This window comes from Rhineura floridana, chromosome 7 (genome assembly GCF_030035675.1).
Source record: "Rhineura floridana isolate rRhiFlo1 chromosome 7, rRhiFlo1.hap2, whole genome shotgun sequence".
Classification (NCBI taxonomy): Eukaryota; Metazoa; Chordata; class Lepidosauria; order Squamata; family Rhineuridae; genus Rhineura; species Rhineura floridana.
The window spans coordinates 14,568,360-14,595,628 of record NC_084486.1 but is presented as its reverse complement, the minus strand read 5'-3'; the positions used below and the strand labels follow the sequence as shown (position 1 = coordinate 14,595,628).

The 27,269-nt window shown below is 41.3% G+C and overlaps 1 protein-coding gene across 1 annotated transcript in view; it reads left to right on the top strand.

Moving 5' to 3' along the window:
- Nucleotides 1–27,269, top strand: part of ZCCHC24 (zinc finger CCHC-type containing 24) — a 201,533-nt gene that overhangs the window by 161,933 nt on the left and 12,331 nt on the right. Inside the window, exon 3 of the mRNA XM_061634931.1 lies at nucleotides 14,737–14,901. Coding sequence (XP_061490915.1) covers nucleotides 14,737–14,901 — 165 coding nt within the window. The remainder of the gene's footprint in view (nucleotides 1–14,736; nucleotides 14,902–27,269) is intronic.

Below are 27,269 nucleotides of genomic sequence, written 5' to 3'. Positions count from 1 at the left end.
TTTGGGATATGTATGGTTGGCTTTTAATTCAGAAAGGATTACATAGATCTTAGTTATTAACTTTCCTGAGTTCCTGTCAAGCTACATAGCCTCCCTGTATTTATTTATCGTCTGTTCTATAACATGTCTAATTTGAAGAAACTGATATATTGGCAAGGTGGATTGTCTCATGATTTTTAATGCTTGTCGGTAGGAAATTACATGGCTATTTTCGATCCATGCTCCTATATTCAGTACATTTGTCCACATAGGGGTGTTAACTAATTACTCCTCATCTACAAATTCATTCTGAAGAACTGAAGTAAGTGGAGAGAGAGCAGGGGCCAGAACAGAAGAAAGTCTACTCCAAACCTTCCGTGTCACCTTTGTAGAGATCAAAGTATTTGGATCCAAAAAATATTGTCTTTGGCTTATACCAAAGCATCTCCCAATTTGAGATATTATATCCAAATATATTAGACTTGATGTTTATAGCCTGAGGCTTTACTGTATGTTTGGAGAAGCCTGAAGACTGAATTTAGCCAAATTCTTAAATTTGTTCACACAAAACACCCTGGCTGCTTTCACACTGCACTTTTTCCCGTTATTCTGATGATTTCTTACCTGGTAATTTGCACATTATATTTTACCTTTCACACGACATAAAAGTTAGTTACAAAAACCTAGTGGAATATAGTGGAATAGCACTAATTGTTGTGACAAATAATACCAGAAAGAATCCGTGTGCGAGCCTGGGAACACAGAAGATCATGGGAGATTTGCACTAGCTGCAGCCACTCATGTGACAGGCATCCCAGCATGCAATGTGTTTCTACCTTTTAAGTGAGTGCCAATTTTTTCTGCCTGGCGAAAATTGTACTGGCATTCCTGTGTAGATGTGGGTAGCAGCATTCCCTTCCTCCTTTTCCCACACACACCTCTGTATCCAGACACTAATTCAAGCAGTGAATTATGGAGGAACTATAGTGCACATGTGTATAACAGGTGAGGAATGAAAACAAGGCACTGTTTGTTGCAGCAGTGTGAAAGACAGTTATGTGAAATGCGGGTATATCAGCCAAAAAAGCCACAGTTCCTTAACGCAACATGTAGCGCAGGGTGAAAGAGATTTTAAAGCAGGACAGAAGCACTACCATTTTAATCCGTTAAACTAACACAATGAGCCCCATATCTGAAAGCAGTCTATAAATCACTTCCTATTAGGGTTGCCAGGTCAGAAGCATCCCAAACCCTGAGAGTTCAGGGGTGGCCCCTAGTGATGTCACAGGGCAGGGCCTAGTGTGACTTCTGCCTTGCTCCCCCGATCAAATGCAGCCGGCTCTGAAGCTGGAGGTGCACCAGCAGGCCCAAATCTCCATTCCACAAAGTCTTCCTGGACTCCAGGGATTACTGGTTGGGTGGCAGTGGCTGTGGAGTACTGAGCAGCCAGCAGTTTGTTGGCTGCAGAGGACCCGAAAAACCCAGAGTGATGACATATGTTGACAACAGGAGGGAGTGGAGGCAAAAGATCAGTGATGAACTAGGTTGTATTTATTACCATATGTACATAAGAAGGGCCTGCTGGATTAGGCCAGTGGCCCATCTAGTCCAGTATCCTGTTCTTACAGTGGCTAACCAGATGCCTATGGGAAGCCCACAAGCAGGACTTGAGCACAACAGCACTCTCCTCACCTGTGGTTTCCAGCAACTAACATTCAGAAATATACTGTGGAACAGTCTCCCCGAGGAGGTTCGCTTGGCGCCGATGTTGTTTTCTTTTCGGCGCCGAGTTAAAACCTTCCTCTTCTCTGAAGCATTTTAATTTAAGTTAATTTAATTTGTAAACATTTTGTTGTAATTGATTTTTGACTGTTTTTATATGTTTTGCTGTATCATATTGTGTGATTTTATTGTATTCTTTGTGTTCACCGCCCAGAGAGCTATTGCTAGTCGGGCGGTATAAAAGCCTAATAAATAAATAAATAAATAATAAATACTGCTCCCAACCACAGAGGAAGAGCATAACCATCACGGCTAGTAGCCATGGATAGCATTATACTCCATGTGTTTGCCTAATTCTTTTAAAGCCATCCAAGTTGGTGGCCATCACTGCTCATTCTGAGAGTGAATTCCATAGTTTAACTATGCACCGTGTGAAGAAAATTTTACTTTTTGCCTGTACTGAATCTTCCAGCATTCCACTTCGTTAGAGGTCTATGGTTGCATTCACACCATATATTTATTCCACTTCCAACAGTCATGGCTTCCCCTCAAAGAACCCTGGGAAGTGTAGTTTGTTAAGGGGCTGAAAGGGAGAGGGAGACTTATCTCCTTTTTTTATGCTTGCAAACAAACAGTGCCTGTTTCTTTCTAAAATTCTAGCAAGGGCCCAAACACCTTTCTCTTCCTCCTCCTACTTCAGCCCCTGCAGCAGCAGCTGGAAAATTGGGATCTGCATGGGATGGGGGGAGGGAAGGATTTACAAATGCAAAGAAGCAGCTAAGGATGCCCCATTCTGTTTTAACATCTATATGAAGCCCTTAGGAGCGGTCATCAGGAGATTTGGGGTGAGGTGTCAGCAGTACGCTGGTGATACTCAGCTCTATTTCTCTGTAACATCTGAATCGGGAGAGGCTGTGCAAGCCCTTGACCGGTGCCTGGACTCAGTAGTGGGCTGGATGATGGCCAATAAACTGAGTCTGAATCCTAGCAAGATGGAGGCACTGTGGTTTGGTAGTTCCTGAGTTCAGATAATTGGTCAGTTGCCTGCTTTGGATGGGGTTGTATTCCCTCTGAAAGAGCAGATCCGTAGTCTGGTGGTCACTAGAGACCCAGGTGACCCCAGTGGCTAGGAGTGCCTTTTACCAGCTTTGGCTGGTAAGACAGCTGTGGCCGTTTCTGGACCGGGATAGCCTGACCACTTTTGTCCACACACTGGTAACCTCCAGGCTGGATTACTGTAATGCGCTCTATGTGGGGCTGCCCTTGAGCTGGTCTGGAAACTGCAGCTGGTGCAAAATGTGTCAGCTAGACTGCTCCCTGGAGCAGGGTATTGCCAACATGTCACCCCGCTGCTGAAAGAATTGCACTGCTGCCCATTTGCTATTGGGCCAAGTTCAAGGTTCTAGTTTTAGTGTATAAAGCCCTATACAGCTTGGGACCAGGATACCTGAAAGACCGTCTTATCCCTTATATGCCCAGTCGATCACTGTGCTCTGCAAGTGAGGGCTCACTGCAGATACCATCTTATCAGGAGGTCCATTCTTTACAACATAGGAAATGGACCTTTAGTGTGGCGGCACCTACCCTGTGGCACCTACCCTTAAATATTAGACAGGCGCCAACTGTGTTATCTTTTCGGCGCCTACTGAAGACCTTCCTCTTTCAACAAGCCTTTTAAGCTGAGACCTTATCCCAGTCTGCTTCTGTGTTGGAATAGCTTTTTAATACGTTTTTAAACCTTTTTTGTTTTTGAACGATATGTTTTTAACCTTTTTAAAAAAAATGTCTTCAAAGCTTTAAAAAAAATCTTTTTACAGATGTTTTGTTTTAATGTAAGTCTGTTTTTATGATGTTTTAAAGTGTTTTTAGTGCTTTTTTTTTTTGCCGCCCTGGGCTTCTGCTGAGAGGAAGGGCGGGATATAAATAAAATAATAAACAAAATAAAGGAACAGTACCAGCTGTTGCTGCTGCCCAGAACAGAAGCTCTGGCAGGCTTCAAAAGAAAGAGGAAAGCTCTGTTACCATTCTAGTCAAACATTTCCTAGAACCCTATAGCATGCCCTCCTCCTTTTCAGTAATCGAAAATCACAGTTTCCATTCTCACTTGTCAAACCCTCAGAGAGTCAAACCGATATTTCTGGTTTTTTAAACCCCTTGGCAGAAGTTGATAGATACAGGACCCTAGAGACTGAAGGGATGGATAGAGTGGCCTTTCAACAGAAAGTGGAAGAAATGTCACAGCACTCGTCTTTTTTCTAACCTCTATGGGATTGAAATCAATCGTGAGGTCCAGCAATTAGCGTTTGATAAGCAACAACTGAGCATAGTAATAGAAAAATCAAGAGTTAGAGATGGATTGGAAAACTTGAGATTGGAGGACATTGGGGTGTCTAATGCAGAGAACTAGGGAGGACCTCCCCCCCAAACTACACTCTCTGGCTAAAAACTGGAGATGTGGGAATGCTACTTCCTATCCCCAAACTTCCAAACTTTCTCCTCATTTATTAGATTACTTTTTGGGAGAAGGGGGGAACCAAAAAATTAGACTACATAAGGCTATACTGTATTAATTTATATGTACATAGTATTCTCTGACCTGACAGCTACTGCTGCGCCTGGGTAAACTACAGAGATAGACTGGGAAACAGAAACTAAATAGCTGCTGTTTAGGGCCCAGGGATTTCTGTATCCTGGTATTGAAACAACTGACTTGTCAATCACAGCTATGACTTCACTCATTGACTAAAAACACTGAAAAGATGATAAAAGCAAGGCTGGCTAATCTGTCTGCACATTTTGCTTCCTAACTTCCTTAACATAAGGCCAATTTATACTTTTTTTAAAAAAAGAGTCTGGGCCCTCTTCCAACCAAGGCCCTAGTGCAATTGCTCCAATTGCACCATGGATAATTTGACCTTGTCTACTCTTCCCCATAACATTTGGCTGGACAAATTACAAAATTTGTGCTCATTGTCTTGAGAGTTTTCATGGTACAGCAAGTGAGAACCAATGAAGTGGTATGGGGGCTGGAAACTGACAACACAATGTCATGTCATACAATTTTGCCTTATTAAACTGCTACATGTTTTTCCCCAGTTCTCTAAGCAGTGAGGAATTTCAGGGGTGCAGCACTTAACCTGGGTTTGGCCTTCTTTAGAAGGTCACTGGAGACCTATTAGTGTTTTGTAATATTTGCATTTATTTACAAATATGTAGCTTGAACATAGGTGGAGGTTCATATCTTAACATTCCAAAATCTATTGCTCCTACATCAGGACTGCATGGGTTTTCTTCATAGTCTTTAGGAAAACATGGAAGATGATGTTCCATTCAGACATGTAAGGTTTAAAAAATTGCTATATAGAAAGTAGTTTGCTCTGTGTGTGTCTGACAGAGAGAGTGCTTATGCGCAAAAGTCATGTGTGTGAGTGACCTCAGGGTTGGGGGCAGATTACTGAATTGGAAAAGATCACAAGAAGTTATCTAGTCCAATCCCATAATGAAATGTTACAGGAGGGAGAAAGGAAGAGGAGACATGGGACCACTGCTTTGGGGGATGAAAATAAACCTGTCATGATTTGGGGAGCTTATTATTTGTTCTACCAGCATTTGACAGCTGAATTTAGAATTTCATGCTATGGCAAATGGTCACATTTCAAGATAAAGATAGTTCAGAAAAAAATCTGTGCACAGGAGAATTACCTATCTGTTCAAACAACTAGTTTAATACTTTTATTCTGGTGTTAGAGGGACTACATGGATGCAGATGTCTGTGTGGGATGGGTCCAGTTTCTTGCCAGCTACGTGCTTGTATGTTCCAATACTCTGCTTTGTCCCTGGAGCATTCAAAGGAGGAAGAAAAGATACACCCTCAATAGTCAATTTGCATTCCAGCCTGAGAGAATGCTCATGTATGTTGTTACATTTGTAAAAGTCCAGCCTCAAAGCCAGGCATGACTGAGACTGCAAATGGATCCTTTTGGAGAATTACCCCAGGCAAGCAAAAGAGGCCTTTTATTATGCCCATCACTGCTAAGAAATTTGGCAAACTCCTCCCTTGAGATACATGAATCATTTGGGCCCCGGTTGGCCACTCACCAACAGGAAAAAAAGAGGGGGGGATTAAATGCTTCAAAAATCTCATTATGGCCAATTTGTGGTTTGACAGAAAAAAAGGGCAGGTGGGGTATGGGAGCATGATAGAGGAAACTGCCTTATACCAAGGCAGACAGTTGGCTTAGCTAGCTCAGTAGTGTTGGCAAAGCCTGGCACCGGCTCTTCAGGGTTTCAGGCAAGTGTCTTTTCTCATCCGTACCTGGAGATGCAAGGGGGTGAACTAGGGAGCATTTGCATGAAACACATGTGTTTGTGCACTGACCTACAGCCCCACTTCACCCACACAAAGGCAGAGGCTTTGATCTTTATGCAAGAAAAAGATAAAGAGGGGAAGGTTTATACATTTCTGAGTGCTGTGGAGAGAGGGCTGTGCTCCCCCCAATACTCAGGTTCAGCCAACGAAATTGATTGAAAGTGGGTTCAGGACAGATAAAAAGGAAACCCTTTCCCCCAAATTGATTGATTCATGGGTTTCACTACTACAAGTGGTGGTGATGAGATGACATCAGATGGCTTTAAAAAGGAATAGACCAATTCATGGAGGACTAGTCTATAACTGCTATTAGCAGTGATAATTAAATGGAAACTCTGTGTTCAAAGAAAGAACACTGTGAAATATATAGTGTAAGTTTCTATATTGGATCAGAAGCTCACTTTTGTATTCATACATTGTATTGCCAAGTTCAGCATAAACGTTAAGTTTTACCTCTGCTGTTAGGACAAAATCTGGTTTTGCAGGATCTAACCATAATATGAACTCAGAGAGTGACACACTTTTATCTCACACTAAACCATAATTTAGTGCAGAAGTGGGGAATAATTGACCCTCTAGATGTTGCTGAATTACAAGTCCCATTATCCCTAGTAAGTGTGGCCAGTGGCTAGGAATGCCATGTCATTGTCATGTCCAGCTGACAGACTTGGTTAAATGTAGTTTATTTGAAACAATGCATTATGAAACTGGCTTGTTCAAACTAAATGTAAATGTACTGCCTTCAAGTCGATTCCAACTTATGGCGACCCTATGAATAGGGTTTTCATGAGGCTGAGAGGCAGTGACTGGCCCAAGGTCACCCAGCGAGCTTCATGGCTATGTGGGGATTTGAACCCTGGTCTCCCAGGTCATAGTCCAACATCTTAACCACTACACCACACTAACTAACCATAGTTATTAAGAACCACAGTTTGGGGTTTCAGTGACACACTAAACTGTGGTTAATGGAAATCAGAACAAAATCTTCCAAATTCCTCCTTGCTGCTCACCATGGCTGGTTCTTGTCATGCTAAACTATAGTTTACCATGAAATCCAGACATGGTCAATCACCACTTTTTGAAACATTAAGTGTTATATAAAATGCTTTTAAATAAATAATTAAGGCCAGAAAAGTATTTTAGAATGAAAGCCAACCACCGTTCCACATTTTTTGAAAATAATAAGAGAAGTGCCAGCCCTACCATTAGACAGAGTGAGGCTGGGAGGCAAAGAATGGCGACAGGTCAGAGCTGTATATGCCAAGTGGCCTGCCCTGTGCCTCCTAATCTATCCTGTTGTCTGCAGGTAGAGTGGAATATATTGTCCTATCACCAGTGTTGGAGTAAGATTCTACTGTCAATCTGGTCGATTTCTGTAAATGGAATGCATGGGTGGGGTGGGAGGCTGCCATCTTGTCCTTTCCCTCAGGTGGCAAAATGTCTTGGGCCAGCCTTACAACAGAGTTAGTACAGTGTAGTAGCAAAGAGGCTAAACTACAAATCAGGAAATCCCTGGTTTGACTTTGCCTCTGCCATCATGTCAGTGGGTGACCTTATGCATGCCACTCATATCTCAGCCTGGCACCTTCATCTGCAATATCGGAATAACAGCACCAACCACATAATAATACTTGGATTGCAAGGATTACGAGATAACGTATAGGTGAAAGCACTATATAAAATGCCAATTATTATTAAAATGGGAGCAATTTTAATATGTGTTTTCTGCCACATTTATATCTGAAATTATGTCCTTGGTAGGAGGGATAATCAACTAACAGGAGCAATTCCCCAAACATGGGTGATGATGCAACTGTGCATTTATTAGCTGGGTGGAACATCCCATCTCACTGAAAACACAGCACAGCTGTGAGGGTCACCATGATACTCCCATCTTGCTCTAGGGAGGAAGAAGCTGAGCCAGGAAGAAAAAGCTGCAGGGCCATCCAGTGCAGCAACAACGCTATTTATCTTAATAGCCCTTCCTTGGCTGCAGTCAAAGTAAGGAAGGAACCATGTATAGCAAATCTCCGTGCTTGTTGCTTGCACAGCTATATTATCTGGCTGAAGCCAAGGCATGGCAATTCTAAGTAAAATGAGCAGCAACTTATAGAGAAAAGGAGCTCCTATTCCCCATGTGCACCTCAAATTGGATTTAAACAGGCATCTTAGGGAAGAGTTCTGTCAAGCCATGTTAGGTTTGCCTAACATCATCTTAATGTTTCTTTGAGGGAGATAATTATTATTATTATATTTATTAGTCACTTTTTTTCCAAATTGAAAAATCAAAACGACTTACAACATTAAAAACAGATATAAAAACGAGTGAAAACATCCTTAAATAATAAGACTACATACATAAAAACAAAATCCAGCTCCTCCCTACCTGAGTAAATTAAGCTCAAAAGCCCTGGGTGAATAAAAATGTCTTTACCTGGCGCCTGAAGACAGACAGTGTTGGCGGCAGGCATGCCTCTCTAGGAGTGCATTCCACAAAAGGGGAGCCACCACTGAGAGGGTTTATTATTACTTTTCAACTCTTTGCACTTCCCTCAGAGGGGGCACACAGAGAAAGTCCTCAAATGATGAACTAAGGGTCCAAGCTGATTCATGTGGGGAGAGGCTGTCCTTGAGGTATTGGGGTTATGAACTGCATAAGGCTGTATAGGTCAAAATCAGCAATTTGAATTTGGCCTGGAAACTAATTGGTTACCAGGGCAGCCATGCCACAATTGGTGATATGTGCTCTGACCGTCTTGCCCCAGTCAGCAATCTGGTTGCTGAGTTCTGCACCAGCTGCAGTTTCCAAACCGCCTTCAAAGGCAGCCCCATGTATAATGTATTGCAGTAATCTAACCTAGAGGTTACCAGAGTGTAGACAACAAAGGTTTGGCTATCCCTATCCAGATAGGGACATAGTTAAGCCACCAGCTGAAGCTGATGGAAGGCACTTCACACCACCAAAGCCACCTGGGGCTCAAGTGACAGTAGTGGATCCAGAAGTACCCCCAAGCTATGCGCCTCTTCCTTCAGAGGGAGTATAACCCCATCCAGAGCAGGCCTTGGCCCACCTGTCTGGTCTGGGGAACCACCCACTAAGAGTGCCTCAGTCTTATCTGGATTAATCCAATCTATTCCCAAGGTCAGATATTGATTTAGCACATCCACTGCCACACCTGCAAATGTAAAGGATAGAGCTGTGTGTCACCAGCATATTGCTGACAATGCACTCCTAAACTCCGAATGACCCCACTCAGTGGTTTCATGTAAATGTTAAACAATATAGGGAGTAGAACTCAACCCTGCGGGACTCCACACTGAAGGCTCTATGTGCCCAAAAAACAGTTTCCAAGCAGCAGCCTCTGACAATGTCAACATTGTCAACATGGCCACTGTATTAGGCTGATGGGAGCTGTAGTTCAAAAAAGTAACTTTTCCAAGCTCTGGACGATGACTACCCAAGGAGGCCTGGAACCACTACAAAGCAGTGCCACCCACCCACAACTCAGACAGTCGTTCCAGAAGAGTAACATGGTTGATGGTATCGAACGATGCTAAGAGGTCAAGGAGGATTATTAGGGACACACTTTGCCTAAAGATGACATTATTTGCTTTTATTTAACAAAATTTATATACCACTTAACTGTAAATAAAACCTCTAATAAACTGATCAGTAATAATTTTTTAAACCTTCTAAGTGGTGTATGAAAGCCAGTGTGGTGTGGTGGTTAAGGTATTGGACTATGACCTGGGACACCAGGGTTCGAATCCCCACACAGCCATGAAGCTCACTGGGTGACCTTGGGCCAGTCACTGCCTCTCAGCCTCAGAGGAAGTCAATGGTAAAGCCCCTCTGAATACCGCATACCATGAAAACCCTATTCATAGGGTCACCATAAGTCGGAGTCAACTTGAAGGCAGTCCATTTCATTTTTTTCAAGTGGTGTACATAAAGCTATATAAAACGAATTATCAATAGTACACAGATAAAATCAACAAACATTTAAAACAAGTACTGCATACATAATAAATAGATTTCTTAAATAAATGTTTAGCGGGCATCTAAAACAGTACAGTGGGGGTGCCTGCCTAATATTAATAGTCTGGGAGCTCCAAGGCATAAGCGCTGCAACACTGGAAGGACTCCTAACAGATGCAGAACAAACATTATGTGGCAGTTGTCATAGTGCAAGTTCTGCAGATTGAAGTGGTTTGGTAGGCATGGATGGGGCAAGGTGATCCTTCAAGGAAGCTGCTTCCAAGCTGTTACGTGTTTTATATTCTAATAGTATAACCTTGAACTTGGCCCAGTAACACATTGGCAGCCGCTGCAGATCTCTGAGCAGTAGTGTAATATATTGGTAGGTTCTCACTCCTGCCAGCAATTGCGCTGCAATACTAACTACAGTTTCTGGACCAACCATAAGGGAAGCCTCACAAAAATGTTTATTTTAGCCCCAGCCAATATTTGAAAGGGTCCCCCGGTCAACTGATGTGGGAGTATTTAATATGAAAGTAGCTTTCACTTAATATGCCTACAGTTAGATCCCTCAGCTGAGGTTCCTTATGCAATTAAAGAGTCTAGATTTGCAAAAATGTATCACTTCAAAAAGACAGATGGCCCATTCTGATGAAGAAGGGTTAGATGTTTTGCCCAAGGTGGTCACTATTCAAATACCTAATACTTCATCAAGCAGTTTCCATACCAAATGATATTTGTGTAATAACTGTGGTTTCCATACCAAAGAATAATTTGTCAGCCCGTCTTCTTGGAGGCAGCTTGGGTTTTATATAGGAGCTATAACGTTACTGCCAAAAATGGATTTTAAACAGGCTTTTCCTTCTACACTCCATATTGGTCTTCATTCATCACATCTAGTAGGCATTAAGAATTGACTTGTTGGATTAAATCACGGCCTGCCTACTCCAGCATTCTGTCTGGGGTCACTTGAGCTTCCCTCTTTCTTTGGCTTCAGCCTCCGAACAGGTCCTATATCACACTGGTGGGAAACCTTAGGTCAGGGGCCAAATGCAGCCTTCTAGTTCCCTCAGTCTGGCCCTTGGGATTCTTTCCTGGCCACAGCCCTCCTCCTCAGCCACACTTTCTTTCCCCAGGCCACCCCCCTCACTGGCCCTACATTACACCCTCCTTGAGTGATTTTGTTTGGCTTGAATTAAACTCTTGCTTGCCTGAATGGAAGATAGAGAGGGGTGTGTGTAGAAATTAGTCATCTGTATCACTTCAAATTTACATTCATTGTTCCAGCCACGTTTGCCTCTGGCTCTGCCCACCACTGGCATGTGGCTCCCAGAAGGTTGCTTAGAAGGAAATGTAGCCCTTGAACACACCCCTGCTATACAAAGTGACCACTGCTAGTACAATGACCAACAGCTCAAATCTGGAGTTCCTGGCTATTGAACCACTTTCTTTTGCTTCTTGATTTCTCCTTCTCTTTGCCTTGCTTTGTCCCTTCATGTAGCTCATTATGCATGTCTGTAAATAGCCTTGTATTCTGCAGCTCCAGCATTTCTGCTTGATCCCTGTCTGTCTGGCTTACCCATCCTCCCTCCCCAACTGATCCAGCAGCCCAGCCTAACCTCCTCGCAGGCTTTTTGACTCCTTAAAACAGAAAAGACTACATTTATTTTTTAAAGCTAGTATATTATTTTTTATATACAATACATTGATAGTTTTACATTTATGGCTTTCCTCCTCTCCACACAGTAAAACAAGGACAATACCAACCCTATCTCATTGCCTGCTTTAACAGGGCCAAATATGCTGAATGTGCTTTTCTGAAGTTCTCACATACACACAACACAGCACGAGCTATCACCATCAACCATGGGATCTCCTGTCCCTGCCAAGTTCAGGTTTTCTTGCCAAACACCTGCTTTTCTTTCTACGCAGTTTTAACAACCGAGAGATATTTGGACCTCTACACCAAGTTGTTGTACAAGTTCCCAGAGCAAAATAGACATTCTCCTAAAGCTAAGAACCCACTTGGCTTTTAGAAAACTTGAATTTCTTCTGTGAGCCTTATAAAACTCCTCCAGCGGAATAGAATGGTAGTTATATGAATGGATGACAAGGAAGCCTTTGGCCTGCTCAGGTCACAGTGAGTTACCAAAAGCCTTTCAGGAAAGACATTTAATCCCTGCAGGCTTCCAACAGAAAGAAATGTGTGTGTGATAATTTTAGAAACGTTTCAGGGCATGCACAAATCTTATCTGGGAATCAGGGTCAGTTATCGGGGAATGAGGGATTTGCCAATGTTTCTGCAGCCAGGAACTCCACCTTTACATGCATATTATGTCAAAATACTGTTTTTGTAATTTGGATTCAGTTTGAACAAATTGAGCCAAGTTTTTTTTACCAGCTTCAACTCCCAGTGCTAGCTGACATGTCAGCTGATTGCCAAGCAACCAAATGGCCTTAACTGTAATTTAACCATCTCACTTCTGTTGGGATCTAAGACCAGTTCTGCAACAGTTATGGAATTACTTGCCCAGTAATCCTGATATTTGGGGTGGGAGGTTTAAAAGCATCATTATAAAATATTCCGGAACCAAAGATTGTTGTGACCAGATTGTGAATGTGTTTGCTACACAAAGCAGGAAAAGAATAGAAAAGCAAGTATGGAGGAAGCAGGGTACAAGGGAAGGAGAGAAGCAACAGCATTATGCCCTGGAAAAATGAACACGGATTGTGGCATCTGCTTGCTTCACTAACTACATGTTCAGGTACCAAGAATAGTACTTAGCATAGTCCATTGTACTGATTCTGAAGTCTTTGGATTAGCAGCCCTAGTTGTTATACAAAGCTGCATTCTCTTCTGCATTTATACCCATCCATATAGCTACAATATTATTTCCCATATTATTAGCAATCCCTTATTCTGATTAGCCATCTGACTTGGAAGATCCAAAGATTCATGAAAGTGAAATCACCCAAATCCTCTGCAGTGGGACATCTGTATAAAACAGCTGAAGTATTTATACTATAAAAATATTTATTTCAGCATGAATGCATGTTCCTTACCAAGACAGTTAAGTAATACTAAGGTTGTTAGGATTTCATCAGGGAATGTTAAGCAATCTCAGAAGACAACAACATAAATGGATCATAGCAGAGTCAGTGTCACAGACGCCCATGATTCACAATTTCCTGGAGTTGGATAATAGAACAACAACACATGAAACAAAAACCATATGGGCCTCAGGGTTCTCATGAGAGCAGGCATTTCCCTGCACACTTATTACCCATGAAAACAGAGAGGAGATAGACACAAGCAAGTCTGTAGCCATAAGGGAGGGCAGTTACAGAGGAAGCCATACACAGGATCAAAAGTGCTGAGCTTCTTTGGGACAAGCAATTCCTACCTACATGCTCTGTGTGGATGCCTGTTAAGAGATCAGAGAAGTCGCACTAATTTGGGCACATTCAAGGTGCTGATAACCATAGTTTATTAAAGCCTTAAGCAGTCTGGGGCCATTCTTGGTCCATATGATCCCACCCCACCCCGGGGAACATTCAATACCAGATGTTCCTTCAACACCTGCAGGGAAGAGCCATCTTTATAGTGGCATCACATATTTGGAATTCCATTGTAAGGAAGTCCACCATTATCCATTTTTCCCAATGCTTCAGAAATATGCTTTGGAAATAGGTTAAGGTGTTTTAGTTTCTCTTGGCCTTTTGTACTAGATAAATTAATGAATTTATAAGATTGTGTCTACTCTGCTATTTATTAACTAGCAAAATGTTAACTGTTGTGAGGGCCAGCAAAAAAAATAAGCCCTGCTGTCACCCATTTACTTAATCCCACAGAACTCAATGGAGCTACAGAGAACCAATCCTGTCCCTATCTACATAGTCATGCCCTGGATTCTGTATCTTGAAAGAATGGGATAGGATGTTGGGAGAATCTTCGTATGTGTACAGATGTTAAAAATGTTACTGCTCTTTTTGTTTGATTGTCTTTAATATCTGACAGTTCCTTATATTGCTATGTTTAGTTTATGAGAAAGCTGGTGTGGCATTGTGGCTGAGAACCTGAGCTATGAAGGAACCAGGAAGTCCCTTTTTCTAATCTTTCCTCTGCTGATAATTCACTTGGTGATTTTAGACAAGCTCATCTCTCTCAAACTCATCCCCCCATTCAAAGTTAATTAATTAACCATATTTACAGTCTGCCCTTCACTCGAAGGTCCCAGGGTGGAAATACACAAAATTAAAACCAAAGTTAAACAATAATATTAAACCCAAGCAATGTAAATCCCATGCAATCAAAATTGAATCCAATGTACCCCATCCTTCGCCAAGAGCCTGAGAGATTTGTCTTCACCTGAACAATCAAACCACAACAGTATCATGGTGAGATTCACTTCAGAGAGGAGGTCATTCCAGAGGCATGGGACAACCACCAAAAAAGCTGTGGGTCCCCACTCCATGGATCTCATTGGGTGTGGAGACCACTAACAGGGCCTATTCCTTAGATCTAAACACACAGGAAGGATGATACAGGAGAAAAGAGGGTCTGACATTTTAAATATGCAAGTATAAAGCCCCTTGGGCATGCAGAACTAATTGCACAATTCATTCCCACTTACTGTTCTGCACTTCACTTATGATTGGCTTTTTTCCTCCCCTTTTCACATTTTAGGCACGTCCAAAAGGAGAAGGCCTGACACCGTACCAGGGGAAAAAACGCTGCTTTGGTGAATACAAATGCCCCAAGTGCAAGAGAAAATGGATGAGTGGAAACTCCTGGGCCAACATGGGACAAGAATGTATCAAGTGCCACATTAATGTGTATCCTCATAAGCAGGTAGGGCTGTTACAGATGCTCCTTCAAATAGTTAAACATTCAACCACCAAGTAAACTTCACTGCCCTTTGTTTCAATAAAGCGGTTGCATTCCCCTCCCCGCCCCAAAGTTAAAACATATACAATGGAAGAAATGGAATGTTGAGTCAGTTTTTAAGCACAGAATGCCCCAGACTGGACTAAGACTACGTGTAAGACTGTTTACAAGACTGTTGAAAAGTGTATATTCTAGTAATACTTGTTCATAAAATTTCTACAGAAGATTTGGAAGGCCCACAAAGAATGTCAGAACTAATTTCAAACTTCTCAAACAAAACAAAACACAGTTTCCAGTCTTCTGTTGTTGAGAATATCTCATATAATTGTAAATAATTGTATCCATTTTAAATAGCTTTTATGCTTTTAATCCTTTTACACTTGTAAAAAGTATTTCACTTATCTGATATTAGGGTCAGGCCTTAGTTTAGTTAAAAAAGAAAAACCTCACCATGAGATGTATTTTACAGTTACTCCAAGCTAATGTCAAAGCATAAGAAATGTTTCAGATTACTTTTTACAGTATGTAGACTCTGGGATCTGACCCTCATTGTTAACTCCTATAGAGTTTCATTGACTCCTGCTCTCTTATTCACACATTTTCCCACTTAACTCAAAACCTTGTGGATTATGATTTTTTTAATTAAAAAAAGAAAAGTTAATACCTCTTTATTGTAATTGCTGCTATTATATGGTTAAATGAGAGTTGAAATCACCTAGATCAGTGTTCTTCAACCTTTGATTTCCAGATACCGTTGCCCTATAACTCACATCATCCTCAGCCAGCTTACCCTATGGTCAGGGATGATTAGAGTTGTTGTCCAACAACATTAGGAGGGCACACATTGACTACACCTGCCACAGAAGAATCAATCTCTTTATTGTAGGTAAATGCATTGAATTATGAAGAAGCCCAGGGTAAGGTCAGAAAGTTTTACATTTATTATACCCATTTGAGGTTAGTAATGATCCCACATGTGCAGGAAGGTTACATTTGGATATTTTTTTTTATCGCTGCCACTATTTGGCTTCATTCTTCCAATCAGTGTAACCTACTGCTGTCTGTGAGCAGCCAAATTAAAATGTGTAGGTCTGAATCCCATAGTGCTTCCTGACTCAGGGTTCTGGCTTTGGAACAGCATGCCCTACAGAAGGATGCCTTCTATGGTTGCCTAGATCACCTAGCAGTAGAGAAATTAATAATATTTAACTGTATCAAATTTATGAGCAGGATGAGAATTTCAAGCATAGATATTGACCAATATATAGTTTGCATTTTGAAAAAAAATCAAATTTTACCAACACTATTGAAAGGTTAGTGTGTCTTTTGCTTTCCTTGTGTTTGCAGTTCTGAAATAAATTAGATTGTTTCAAGATTGCAATGAAAAGGATTTCAAGGGAAACCAATCTGAGGATTAGACTCTTTGAGAACAGGTGCTTGTATTACTATTTCTTCTTACTATTAAGGTTCCCCCACACTTCAGCCTCTTGATAATACAGTTCCTTGCATCCTGAAGAATATTCCATTCCTTCTTTGGATTTAACAACTACAACCGAGTATAATTCTCCAGAAAAGTGATAAATAACTCTCACATGCAAAAGCTATAATCAACCCAAGACCTGTTGGGGTGGTTGTTGTTATGTGCCTTCAAGTCGATTGCGACTTATGGTGACCCTAGGAATCAGCAACCTCCAACAGCATCTGTCATGAACCACCCTATTCAGATCTTGTAAGTTCAGGTCTGTGGCTTTCTTTTATGGAATCAGTCCATCTTTTGTTTGGTCGTCCTCTTTTTCTATTCCCTTCTGTTTTTCCCAGCATATTTTAGCTTCTAATGATAGTTCTGGTTTCATTTCTTCTAACACCCAATTATTTGTCTTTTTCACAGTCCATGGTATGCGCAAAGCTCTCCTCCAACATCACATTTCAAATGAGTTGATTTTTCTCTTATCTGCCTTTTTCACTGTCCAACTTTCACATCCATACATAGAGATCAGGAATACCATGGTCTGAATGATCCTCAACTTAGTGTTCAGTGATACCTCTTTGCATTGGAGGACCTTTACTAGTTCTCTCATAGCTGCCCTCCCCAGTCCTAGCCTTCTTCTGATTTCTTGACTATTGTCTCCAATTTGATTGACTGTGCCAAGGTATTGATAATCCTTGACAAGTTCAATGTCCTTGTTGTCAACTTTAAAGTTACATAAATCTTCTGTTGTCATCACTTTAGTCTTCTTGATGTTCAGCTGTAGTCCTGCTTTTGTGCTTTCCTCTTTAACTTTCATCAGCATTTGTTTCAAATCATTACTGGTTTCTGCTAGTAATGTGGTAGTGTCTGCACATCTTAAATTATTGATATTTCTCCCTCCAATTTTCATCCTTCATCTTGGTCCAATCCTGCTTTCCATATGATATGTTCTGCGTATAGATTAAACAAATAGGGTGATAAAATACAACCCTGTCTCACACCCTTTCCAATTGGAAACCAGTCGGTTTCTCCATATTCTGTCCTTACAGTAGCCTCTTGTCCAGGTTACGCATCAGGACAATGAGATGCTGTGGCACCCCCATTTCTTTTAAAGCATTCCATAGTTTTTCATGATCTACACAATCAAAGGCTTTGCTGTAATCTATAAAGCACAGGGTGATTTTCTTCTGAAATTCCTTGCTCCATTCCATTATCCACCGTATGTTTGCGATGTGATCTCTGGTGCCTCTTCCCTTTCTAAATCCAGCTTGGACGTCTGGCATTTCTCGCTCCATATATGGTAAGAGCCTTTGCTGTAGAATCTTGAGCATTACTTTACTTGCATAGGATACCCTGTTGGGATACGAGGCAGAAAATCCAAAGGATACCCTTCACATTAAAACAAATAAAACAAATTAATGTGTCAATTTGTCAGCCTTTAATTATATCAAGAATCATCTCTTACTCTACTTTACTGTAGGGCCATTCCTACCACAAGGCAAAACTTAATGATGGTGGGACTTAAATGAAACAAAATCATCAGTATTACCATAGTTTTTATGCAAGTGTTTTACTAAAACAGCAAGGTTCATGTTGTTGGAACTCCTGCAGGGTTCTTCCTAACACAGGCAGCTCAAACAAGAGATTATTCCTATCTGTCTTTGATGAACAAGCCAACTATGTTTAGCCAAACAGCACTGCAGATATAGCTAACAACATAATATTTGTTGATAATATTGTTGGAATGTATGAGGTTCAACTCCAACTTGGTGGGTTGAGGCTGCATGGGTTAATAAGGGTAGCTAGAGAGCTAGACCTCTTGCTGGTTGAGGCTATACCTGTCCCTTTGATCCTGCCGTCTCTTCCCTTCCTGATAGACTGATAAGCAACAGGATGTTTGATCCCAGTTCCTTCCCGCCTTTCTCTGTGTTCTCTTTTTCTCGAGAGGGGAGCAGACATCTTCTCTTTGTCTCTCCTCTCAACCAGGATGAGGGCGAGTACTGGGACTAGTGCTCGCTGCTCCAGCATAGCTAGGTAGCTAGTTATAGAACTCTTTTCTATCAAGCATGTACTTCCAGAATAAAGTAGTTGTTCTTTATTTTAAAGCTTAAAGTCTCTGTCTGACTAATTTGCAGGGAAGGTAGAATCTTAGCAAAGATTCAAACATGCACACAGCTCGCTCAATACTCTCCGTTCCGCAGCGCTACACAACTTTGCTACGCATCTCAATAGAGAGAAATTCCGACAAATATAACATTGCATTTTTTAAAGCTGCTAATCAAGCCGGTCGTCATGTTTTCTACTTGCAAACTGGATGGGGATGAGAATATCTGATTTGCAGGGATAATGGATAAAAAAAATTTGGTCCACTTTTTTGGGTGAATCATTCTGATTCACACTTCCCGGATTAACACATGAATTGGAACACAGTTATCTTTTGGTTTCTTCCCTTCTCTGAATTTTGTGATTTAGTTCTTGACTGAAAAAAAAGTACCAAAAAGCATATGAAATTTATATTTTAGCTAAAATGAAAACAAACATGTATTTAGGCTGAAACGTGTACAAAAAATGTGCCTTTTGTGAAAATAGTAAAATGCATTCAAAGATAACACCAATTTTCATGCAGGTGTTTCAAAATAATAATAATTACAGATTGATATGGATATGGGATGGAATAGACAAATGAATAAACACATATGAAACTGACATGACCAGAATTAGACTGATCTGTCCAATACTACCTATCAGAAACATTTATTACAGTCAGTGGGGACTGGATGAACATTGCAATACATGTCCACATGTGTTAGCTGCATGTATGACATTCCATGGACTGGGGGCATTTTACTGAAGGATAGAGAACTTTCATGTGAATACTCTGACGGGGGGGGGAAGGTTGAGGTTTGTATACTTCATGGACAGAAAACTTTATGCAGTTGAAGTTTTTAAATCTGAATAGAGAACTGTATACTTCAAGTTACAATGAACTGTATAAGCAGGAAGGTGAAGGGTGGAAGGGTCTTAATCAGGGATGGGCAAATCTGTCAGTTTTGGTTTTTCTCTGTTTCTCATTTTTTTCCAGTCTTCAGTCCCCCACAGTTCCACATCAGTGTGCAGATTTTTTGAAGTCCTCATGAAAATTCATCAGCAGTTTCATGTGAATTTCTCCTAATATACATGTTTGTATATGATTTTGCCTAATATACCCAAGATTGCAAAGCACATTGTCCTTATGTAACATGTTTTTGTATGTTATTCACTAATATATACATTCTTAGGCACATTCTGCCCCAATATATACATTTTTATACACATTACTTGGCTGAAGAACTGAACTACAAAATTCAGAGGACTGCAAATTTTAAAGGATGGCTGTGTTTCGATGAGTGTATTTTTTTTTTAAGTGCAAATAAGGGAGGTTTGCCTTTAAATGTGAACAGAATTGAATTTCTCTCCTAACCCTAGTCTTAATAGTAAGAATGCTGGGAAAGTGTGCGAGTCTAAGCAAGAAAAAAGGTCATTTGGAAGAGCAAAGCACAGACCTCCCCTAGCCACAGAAAATATCTCAGTGCTCAGATAAAGTTTTCAGTTTGATTTAAAGTAGGTCAAAATGAAAAGTGATCCATTACAAATGAGACTAGAGGTTGTGTGACTAGCAACTGATGATACCATGCCAGAAATTCAGAATCCATTCCAAAGCACAGTCTCTGCTGGCAGTGACAGCAATGCACAGTGAAATAAATTCCTTGTGTTATTTCCTCCAATATTATTGGGGTTCAGAGAAAGGGCTATAGGCATTAGGTAAATCCAGACATTTTGATGAATGGCTTGTTTAAAAGATTAAGGATATGATTCATTTGACAGCTGTAATCCTCACTTTGAATATATACATATATATATATACAGAGAGAGAGAGAGAGGGAAAAAAACAAGGGAATAGTAGTGTGCTTTAGCAACTTATCCTTTCCCATTACAGGTCAGGGGTGCCGTTTCAGATTTCAATATGTGGGGGAGAGCTGTGTGATTACAATAGGAAGCAGCAAGATTTTGATTTAAAAGCTTGTTGTTGGATATATTCAGGTTTAAATGCCATCCACTTCAAGAGCATTTATGGGGGATTTTTTAATGCCTCATAATCATTAGCAGTGACATCACCACAAGTGAAATAGTCATTACCACATGATGCAGCAGCATAGGCCCAGTGGACAGGGAGGAAGGATTGCTCTGATCTGCCATGATGCCATCATCCTTGCCAGGCAACCTGCCCTACAATCCACTGGACTTGAGTGTCTGCAGTTTTTGTTGGGAACCCAGGGCAGGATAATGATTCTCTTGGTGCCCTGTCTACTCTGCCACCTAACAGTCTCCTTACCTGAGCAGACTATGATACTCTCCACAATGATGCTGGAGTCTCCAACACTTATAGAGCTTGGGTGAGTTCAGTATCTGACTGGAGTAGCTCAAGATGTCATGGCTGCCATGACAACAGGCCTCCTTCAAATGGTATCAGGACCCACACACATTGCAGGGCACATGCTTGTCCTGGGGTTTTGTCTTAGACAGGGAGATCTGAGGGTGGAGGAAATCAATGTGTTTCCTTTGTCATGGACATGGGGAACAGCTGCAGCACTGGGGGACTGGACAAGACCTGCCTTGGGAGTGAGTACCTGAGCGTCTGGGTGCTTGCTCACTCCTCTGGGTTGCTGTCTCTTGAGACACCTGAAGGCCCTGGTAAGTGCTGCAAGGACTGGGACCACTGCCTGACCCTGACTCCAGAGAGAGGCTGTAGTCAATCTGGCAGCCACTTGTATCAGCTCCTGGCTGGGTCAGGGGGCATAAAAGCCCAGCTGCCCTTAGGCAGCAGGTCTGCCACTGGTGGGGTTGTCACCAAAGGGGGTTGTCCCTTGGGGAGCCCCTTAGGGAGTCCCGAGGGTGAGGGTGCTACCCCTTCTATTTTTAAAAAAAACCAGTCTAGAGGAGATTGGTTGTGGGGAGGATGTGTGGCGCATGTATAGTTCCTACGCAGGATGAGAGCCTGTGCAGTGAACTCAACGATAGGAGAAAGTCATCAGATGCCTTCAGAGTGAGTCTGTAACTGGCAGAAGCTGCCCTCCCTGGGTGTGAGATGGGGGGGAGTAGATGCGTCCTGTGTGAGATATTCCTTTCTGTCCCCCATACTGTTTAATATATACATGAAAATACTGGGTGAGGTCACCCAGAGATTTGGGTCATGGACCCATTAGTATGCTGATATCACTTAACACTATTACTTAGTTTCATCTTATCCTAGTGAGGCAGCTGAATGGCTGAACTGCTGTTTGGTAGCTGTGAAAGACTGAATGAGGTGGACCATGCTGAAACTTAAGTGTTCTTGGTAGGTATAGTGTTTGACTTGGGTTTATAACCTGTTCTGACCCTTTGAAAGATTAGGCTCATAGACTGGGGGTACTCCTTGACGTGGTTTCACCTACTACGATACATCCCAACATGTATCTTGCCATAGCAATTCACACTGCAGTGACTTCCAGATTAGATTACTGCAGTGCACTTTATGTGGAGCTGCAACTGTGAGATTCAGGAACTACCACTAGAAAAAACGTTGCAGCTAGGATGCTGGTGGTGGTTAGGCATTTTTAGTCTATCACAGGCTCTATTCAAGTTGCTGGTGTTAATCTTTAAAGCCCTAAATGGCTCAGGACTTGGGAAGGACCATCTTCTTCCATATGAGCTTCCCCACATGCTTAAATAGTCATCTGAGGCCCTGCTCCAGATCCCTCCACTCCATAACACATGCTAAGCAGTAACCAGGGCTAGGGGGGCCCTTCTCTGTAGCAGTTGCTCACCCGGTGGAATGCCTTGCCAAGGGATCTGCTTCAGACCCCTCCCTAATTTTTTAGATGACTGGTAAAGACTAAGCTTATTAAAAAGGCCTTCGACTAATTATTTCCTCCTGATGTTTTAATTATGATGGTTGCTTTGTTTTTTTACACTAATGTTTTGATTTGATTTGATTAAATTGTTGTTTTATTTTTTTTTCCTGTCAGCTGCCATGAATTTCTTCTAAAATATATATAGGATATTAAATATTTGGGGGGGGGATTAAAAGCAGCGCGTATAACCAGTAAGCTAGCCAAAAATATAGGTGCTCCTGAGGAATAATCATATGTGGACTTTAAAAGGGGGGGCATGGCCCTTTTCATTCTCTAAATGTTACCCCAATCCCTCCTTGACTAGCTTCCTGGAAACTATGAAACCTACCCACTTATATGTGCCTTACATCCTGATTGTTTAGGATCCAATTATGGCAGCCTACGTGAAAGATGAAAATAACTTTTCTCCATTGTTCGTTTTTCCATACAAAGGAAAATGCATAGATTCACCACCACCATCCCACATCTGCAGGCTAAAACAGCACAGCACACTAATCTCTCTCTCCCTCTGTCTCTCTCTCTGAGTTGGATGTGGCCTAAGTCCCCTCACCTTGGCCCCTCCCCTAATACACTACTAACATGCCTTTTTCGGGCCTTACGCAGGCTAACGCCAGCTCCACTTGCCCTGGTCTCGCAAGTGGAGGGACTTACTCCACCATAGTCTGATTGAGGGACTTATGCCAGCATAGGCCGGCTAAGCCACGACCCAGCTGGTTCAGCTGGAGATCCGCTGCATCCAACTCCGCTCAGCCCAGCGTAAATGTGCATTGGATTGTGCCCTAAATCTTAGTAAAAGCAATCAGTTTCTGGTTTGTGTCACGTTTGCACATGTTCACCCATTAATCCATTGCATTCAAAAAAATTTGCATTAATCTGCCATTTTTTTAAAAAAATAAACATAAAATTCACATTTAAAGACATACTTGTAAACATGTTGTCTGTCAAAAAAACCCACCCATTTCTAAACCTATTTTGATATATTTTGGGTCCAGGAACTGTGTCAGAACTTTTCAAAAATGTGAAAGCAGGATGATAATGAAGTTCTGATCCACACATTTATCTGAAAGGTGTGGGTCAGATCCATGTCAGAATTTGCAAAAATTGAATTTGTTAAGCATAGTCATCGCTTGTCAAAAATAAGTGGACCATTCTGAATGTGTCTCTCAACTTCCAAAGCCCACATGCTGACACAGACATAGAAAGTATCTAATTGCCCCAAGTTTTAATATGTATTATTTCCCCCTTGCTAGTTCTTTGGACACTTTTGAGATCTCAGTACAATGCCACAAGTTAGGTAGTACATACAAAAATATTGCAAGCTTGCTTGTGCCTAAAATCAGCCAACAAAGATTATGTATTTCAGAAAACGCAAGATATAACTCATAATATACCTGTACTAGCCCAGTCCATTTTTGCTCCTGAAGCAAAAAAATTAAAATTCCTAGGTTTGATATTCACTTACTGTTGATGGTTTGTTTGGAGGAAACACAAACCCTGAGCCCAGATTCAGTGGCACAATAGCCATGCTCATTCACAATAAACAAACCATGTGCAAACCAGGCTACTGAGAAGGAAAGGCAGGAAAGTGGCATCTTTCCTTGTTGAATCTGCTGCAATTATTTCACCTTGATGTCATCTGATGACCAAACTCTTAAAGTGTCTGATCCAAAAGAAGGTACTAAAAAGTAATTTAAATTCATTATGGTATGTTCCTTACTAATGTTTGTTATTTCTAAGACCATGTCTCAATATTTTTCAATGCATGACTCAAACTAGTATGCAGTTGATAGCAGTGTGTCAAATCAATTGTGGTTTGGCATCTGATCTATTCCTCTGGAATTGTGGACTACATGCAAACACAAATGCTAATTAACCATAGCCCTCTATCTCAAAATATATTCCAATAGATTTACAGTTTGCACATTTCGGCATCTCAAGTGACTTTACTCCCATGTTAGTGTGCATAGGATTGCAGCCATCATCCTGCAAATCAACTGAGCCCTCCACTAACATGGCTTCAGGGAAGTCTCCATATTTAATACACACAGTTTCTCACTGTGGTCGGTTAAGACTTTATTTTTCCTAATAGCACTGTGGTGGTGCTCTAAAAGAAACAAAGTGTCTCCTTTCCAGAAGACTGCTGCCTTTTGTTCCAACTAGTTGTTCGTTGACTTTTCATTTGAAGTTCCAGTGGATCTGCAATTGAGCTGGCATGCATATCCATTTCCTTGGCATTCTTGGCAGCATCACCACCCAGATGCCAGCTTCTGAATGGTTATTTTCCCCGCCTTCTCCTGTCACACTCTTGAAGAAGCATCAATCTATATGGCTGCTTCCTGGTTGGCCTCCTGTCAAGCTGCTTTGTATTTTATTTTATTTTATTTTATTGCTTTCTCCCATGCTGTTTCTGTGATGACAGCTGCAAAACTGGGTGCAGATTCAGCCAGATAGTAGCCGATTTGCTTTGCTGGATACCATTTTCTTGGGAATGAGGAATTTTATTCTCTCTTGGAATAGCAATAAATTGCTCACAAAATCCCAGATGGGTCATCCATAAATATATATCTCATTGACAAGATCCTTGTCCTTATGCCTTGTCTCTTCCAGAAGGCATAAACATACAAACTTCCAACAGCATTACTTATTTGGCATCCATCAAGCAAGCAAAAAAGCAGCCTGTGTATGAAATGACGTTTTGAACCAAATCCATCCATTACTTTGGGCTTTTCCCCAACTTAAATTGGTGTGTAATGGAAATGTGAAATATGCATTGGCCAGAATGTACATTCATGTGAGCAAAACCCTCTTCCGCTTTCTTTTCCATATTAACCATGATCCCTTATTCATATAAACAAGATGAAAGAGACTTGAGCAATATAGGTCTCGGGTATATAAACACCTACTAAAGTTTTAACTGATAACAAAGAACCATCTGAAATTTAGGTTAGAGACAAACAATAATTTAGAAGAAATTTGAATTAATTTTAACTGGTATGATACAGACATCATTACTCTTGGTGTACACATACTTTCAACCCCATCCTCCACACTGCACCATGGTTTCTTCCATGGCGTACATACCTACATCCAAGCTGACAGGATGTACTTGGCAGATGAACCGATGAGGCTAGTTCCTCCTTCCAGTATAACATTTGGCCATCCCATTACTACTCTAGATCTTGGCCATCATCACTCTCACAAAATGCTAGTTTGCTTGCTGGTGATATTTTGGTTTAAATACTGTGTAAGACTGCTTTTGAGGAACTGCTGTTTTTGGAGTCTGAGCTTTAACTGCATTTCACGCGATACATTCAGCCCAAGCACTGCTTTGTGGCCTCCAACTGGCCTAAAACAACCTGGATTCCTGTGTGTCTAACATATCTCCTCTGCAAGTATGTCATAATGTACTGGTAACAATAACATTTCTGAAATCTAAATGGCTTGCAGGCCAATAAAACTGAAATCAACCAACACATGGGAAAAACAAACCAGGGAAAGATATTGTTTCTGACTGTGGTCCAAGAAACTCTTGGCATTCCCAACATGCTTTGCTCTACTTCCAGGAAAAAATTATTCCTGAGTATTTGTGTTAATTTGTTTTAAGCTAGTTTATATCAATAAACACGATAACTGCTGTATTTCCGTTTCAGGTCAGGTCACAGCATCTTCTCCCCAGGCACTTTTACACAGTACAGCAACCCTGAGTCATGGCCTCTTGGCTCCTCTATTAAAGACTGGATAGGATCCCCTCTGCCACCCCGTTGGGCACCTCATAAGGCCATTTTGTCCAATGCAGTGGAGCCACTGCTGTAGCAGAGTCAGTGGGAAGGAGAAGGAAATAGCAGTTTCAGTTACCTGCAGTTAAACAGAGCTAACCAGACCTTTTTTGCACAGATTAAAGGAGGCCCTTGTGGGAAGGGGCGAGAACTCTCTTTGTGAACAGTTATGCACTGGGAAGAAAAGAAATAAACCCTCCGATTTTATCAAATTCATTCATAATTTAAATGCTTCACTTCAACAAATATGGCAGTGCAGGTAATCAGGTAGAAGAGCAAACAGGGTATTATTTTTACTTAAATTTCAAAATATAGTAGATCTTTGCTCCCTTAGGGTTCTTTCAACTCTTGACTTGGGCTTGGTTTCTCTCTGACATGATGTGTAATTTCAAGCAGCATTTTTGTTTTTATGATAGACATTTGAAGCAGACTGTTTGGGAATAAACAGCAGATTTCATTTCTGGATTACATCTGTTTTAAAAAAATCTGTGGTAAAAGTTTAAGGCTGCTTCAGGGAGAGTTGGTGAGAAAAGAGCAGAAAGGCTGCAATCTGAAACATTCTTGCTCTGCTGGAATAAAAACATTTAAAGTACTGCAGCCAAAATCACAGTAATAAATTTGGCAGAAAACTGGATGGAGCGCAAATTACTCTGGGGGGCATTAAAGAAATGATTGCATAGAATAGATGTGGTACTCCAAAAACCCATGCATTGGTCTGGCAATAATTCATTGCACTATACACAGAGTAAGTGATAGACAGGTAGTTCTGACACCCTACACTGGCTTCTAGTTGGTCGCTACAACCTTTCTGTACATTACTCCAGTCACGCTCTTCCCCTTTTCTTAGGCTCCATTCACACATTACTACTGTAGTCCAATAAATACTGTGTCTGTGTGTGTGTCAACTGTCTCCCCCCCTTCGCTCACACCTTAGTGCAATACTTTTAGGGTTTATTAAAACACAGTTTCCCATGGTGCTTGATCTCCCAAACCAATATTTAAAATCAGGATCAAACAGTGGTTTCATATCCCAATTTGTAGGCATTTAAACTACAGTTTCCTGATTTGGACAACACAGAATGTGTGGTTTAGCAAATCCAGGAAGGATAAGGCACATGATGGAAAGGAGGAGGGAGTGTGCATGCCTATTGTTAGACT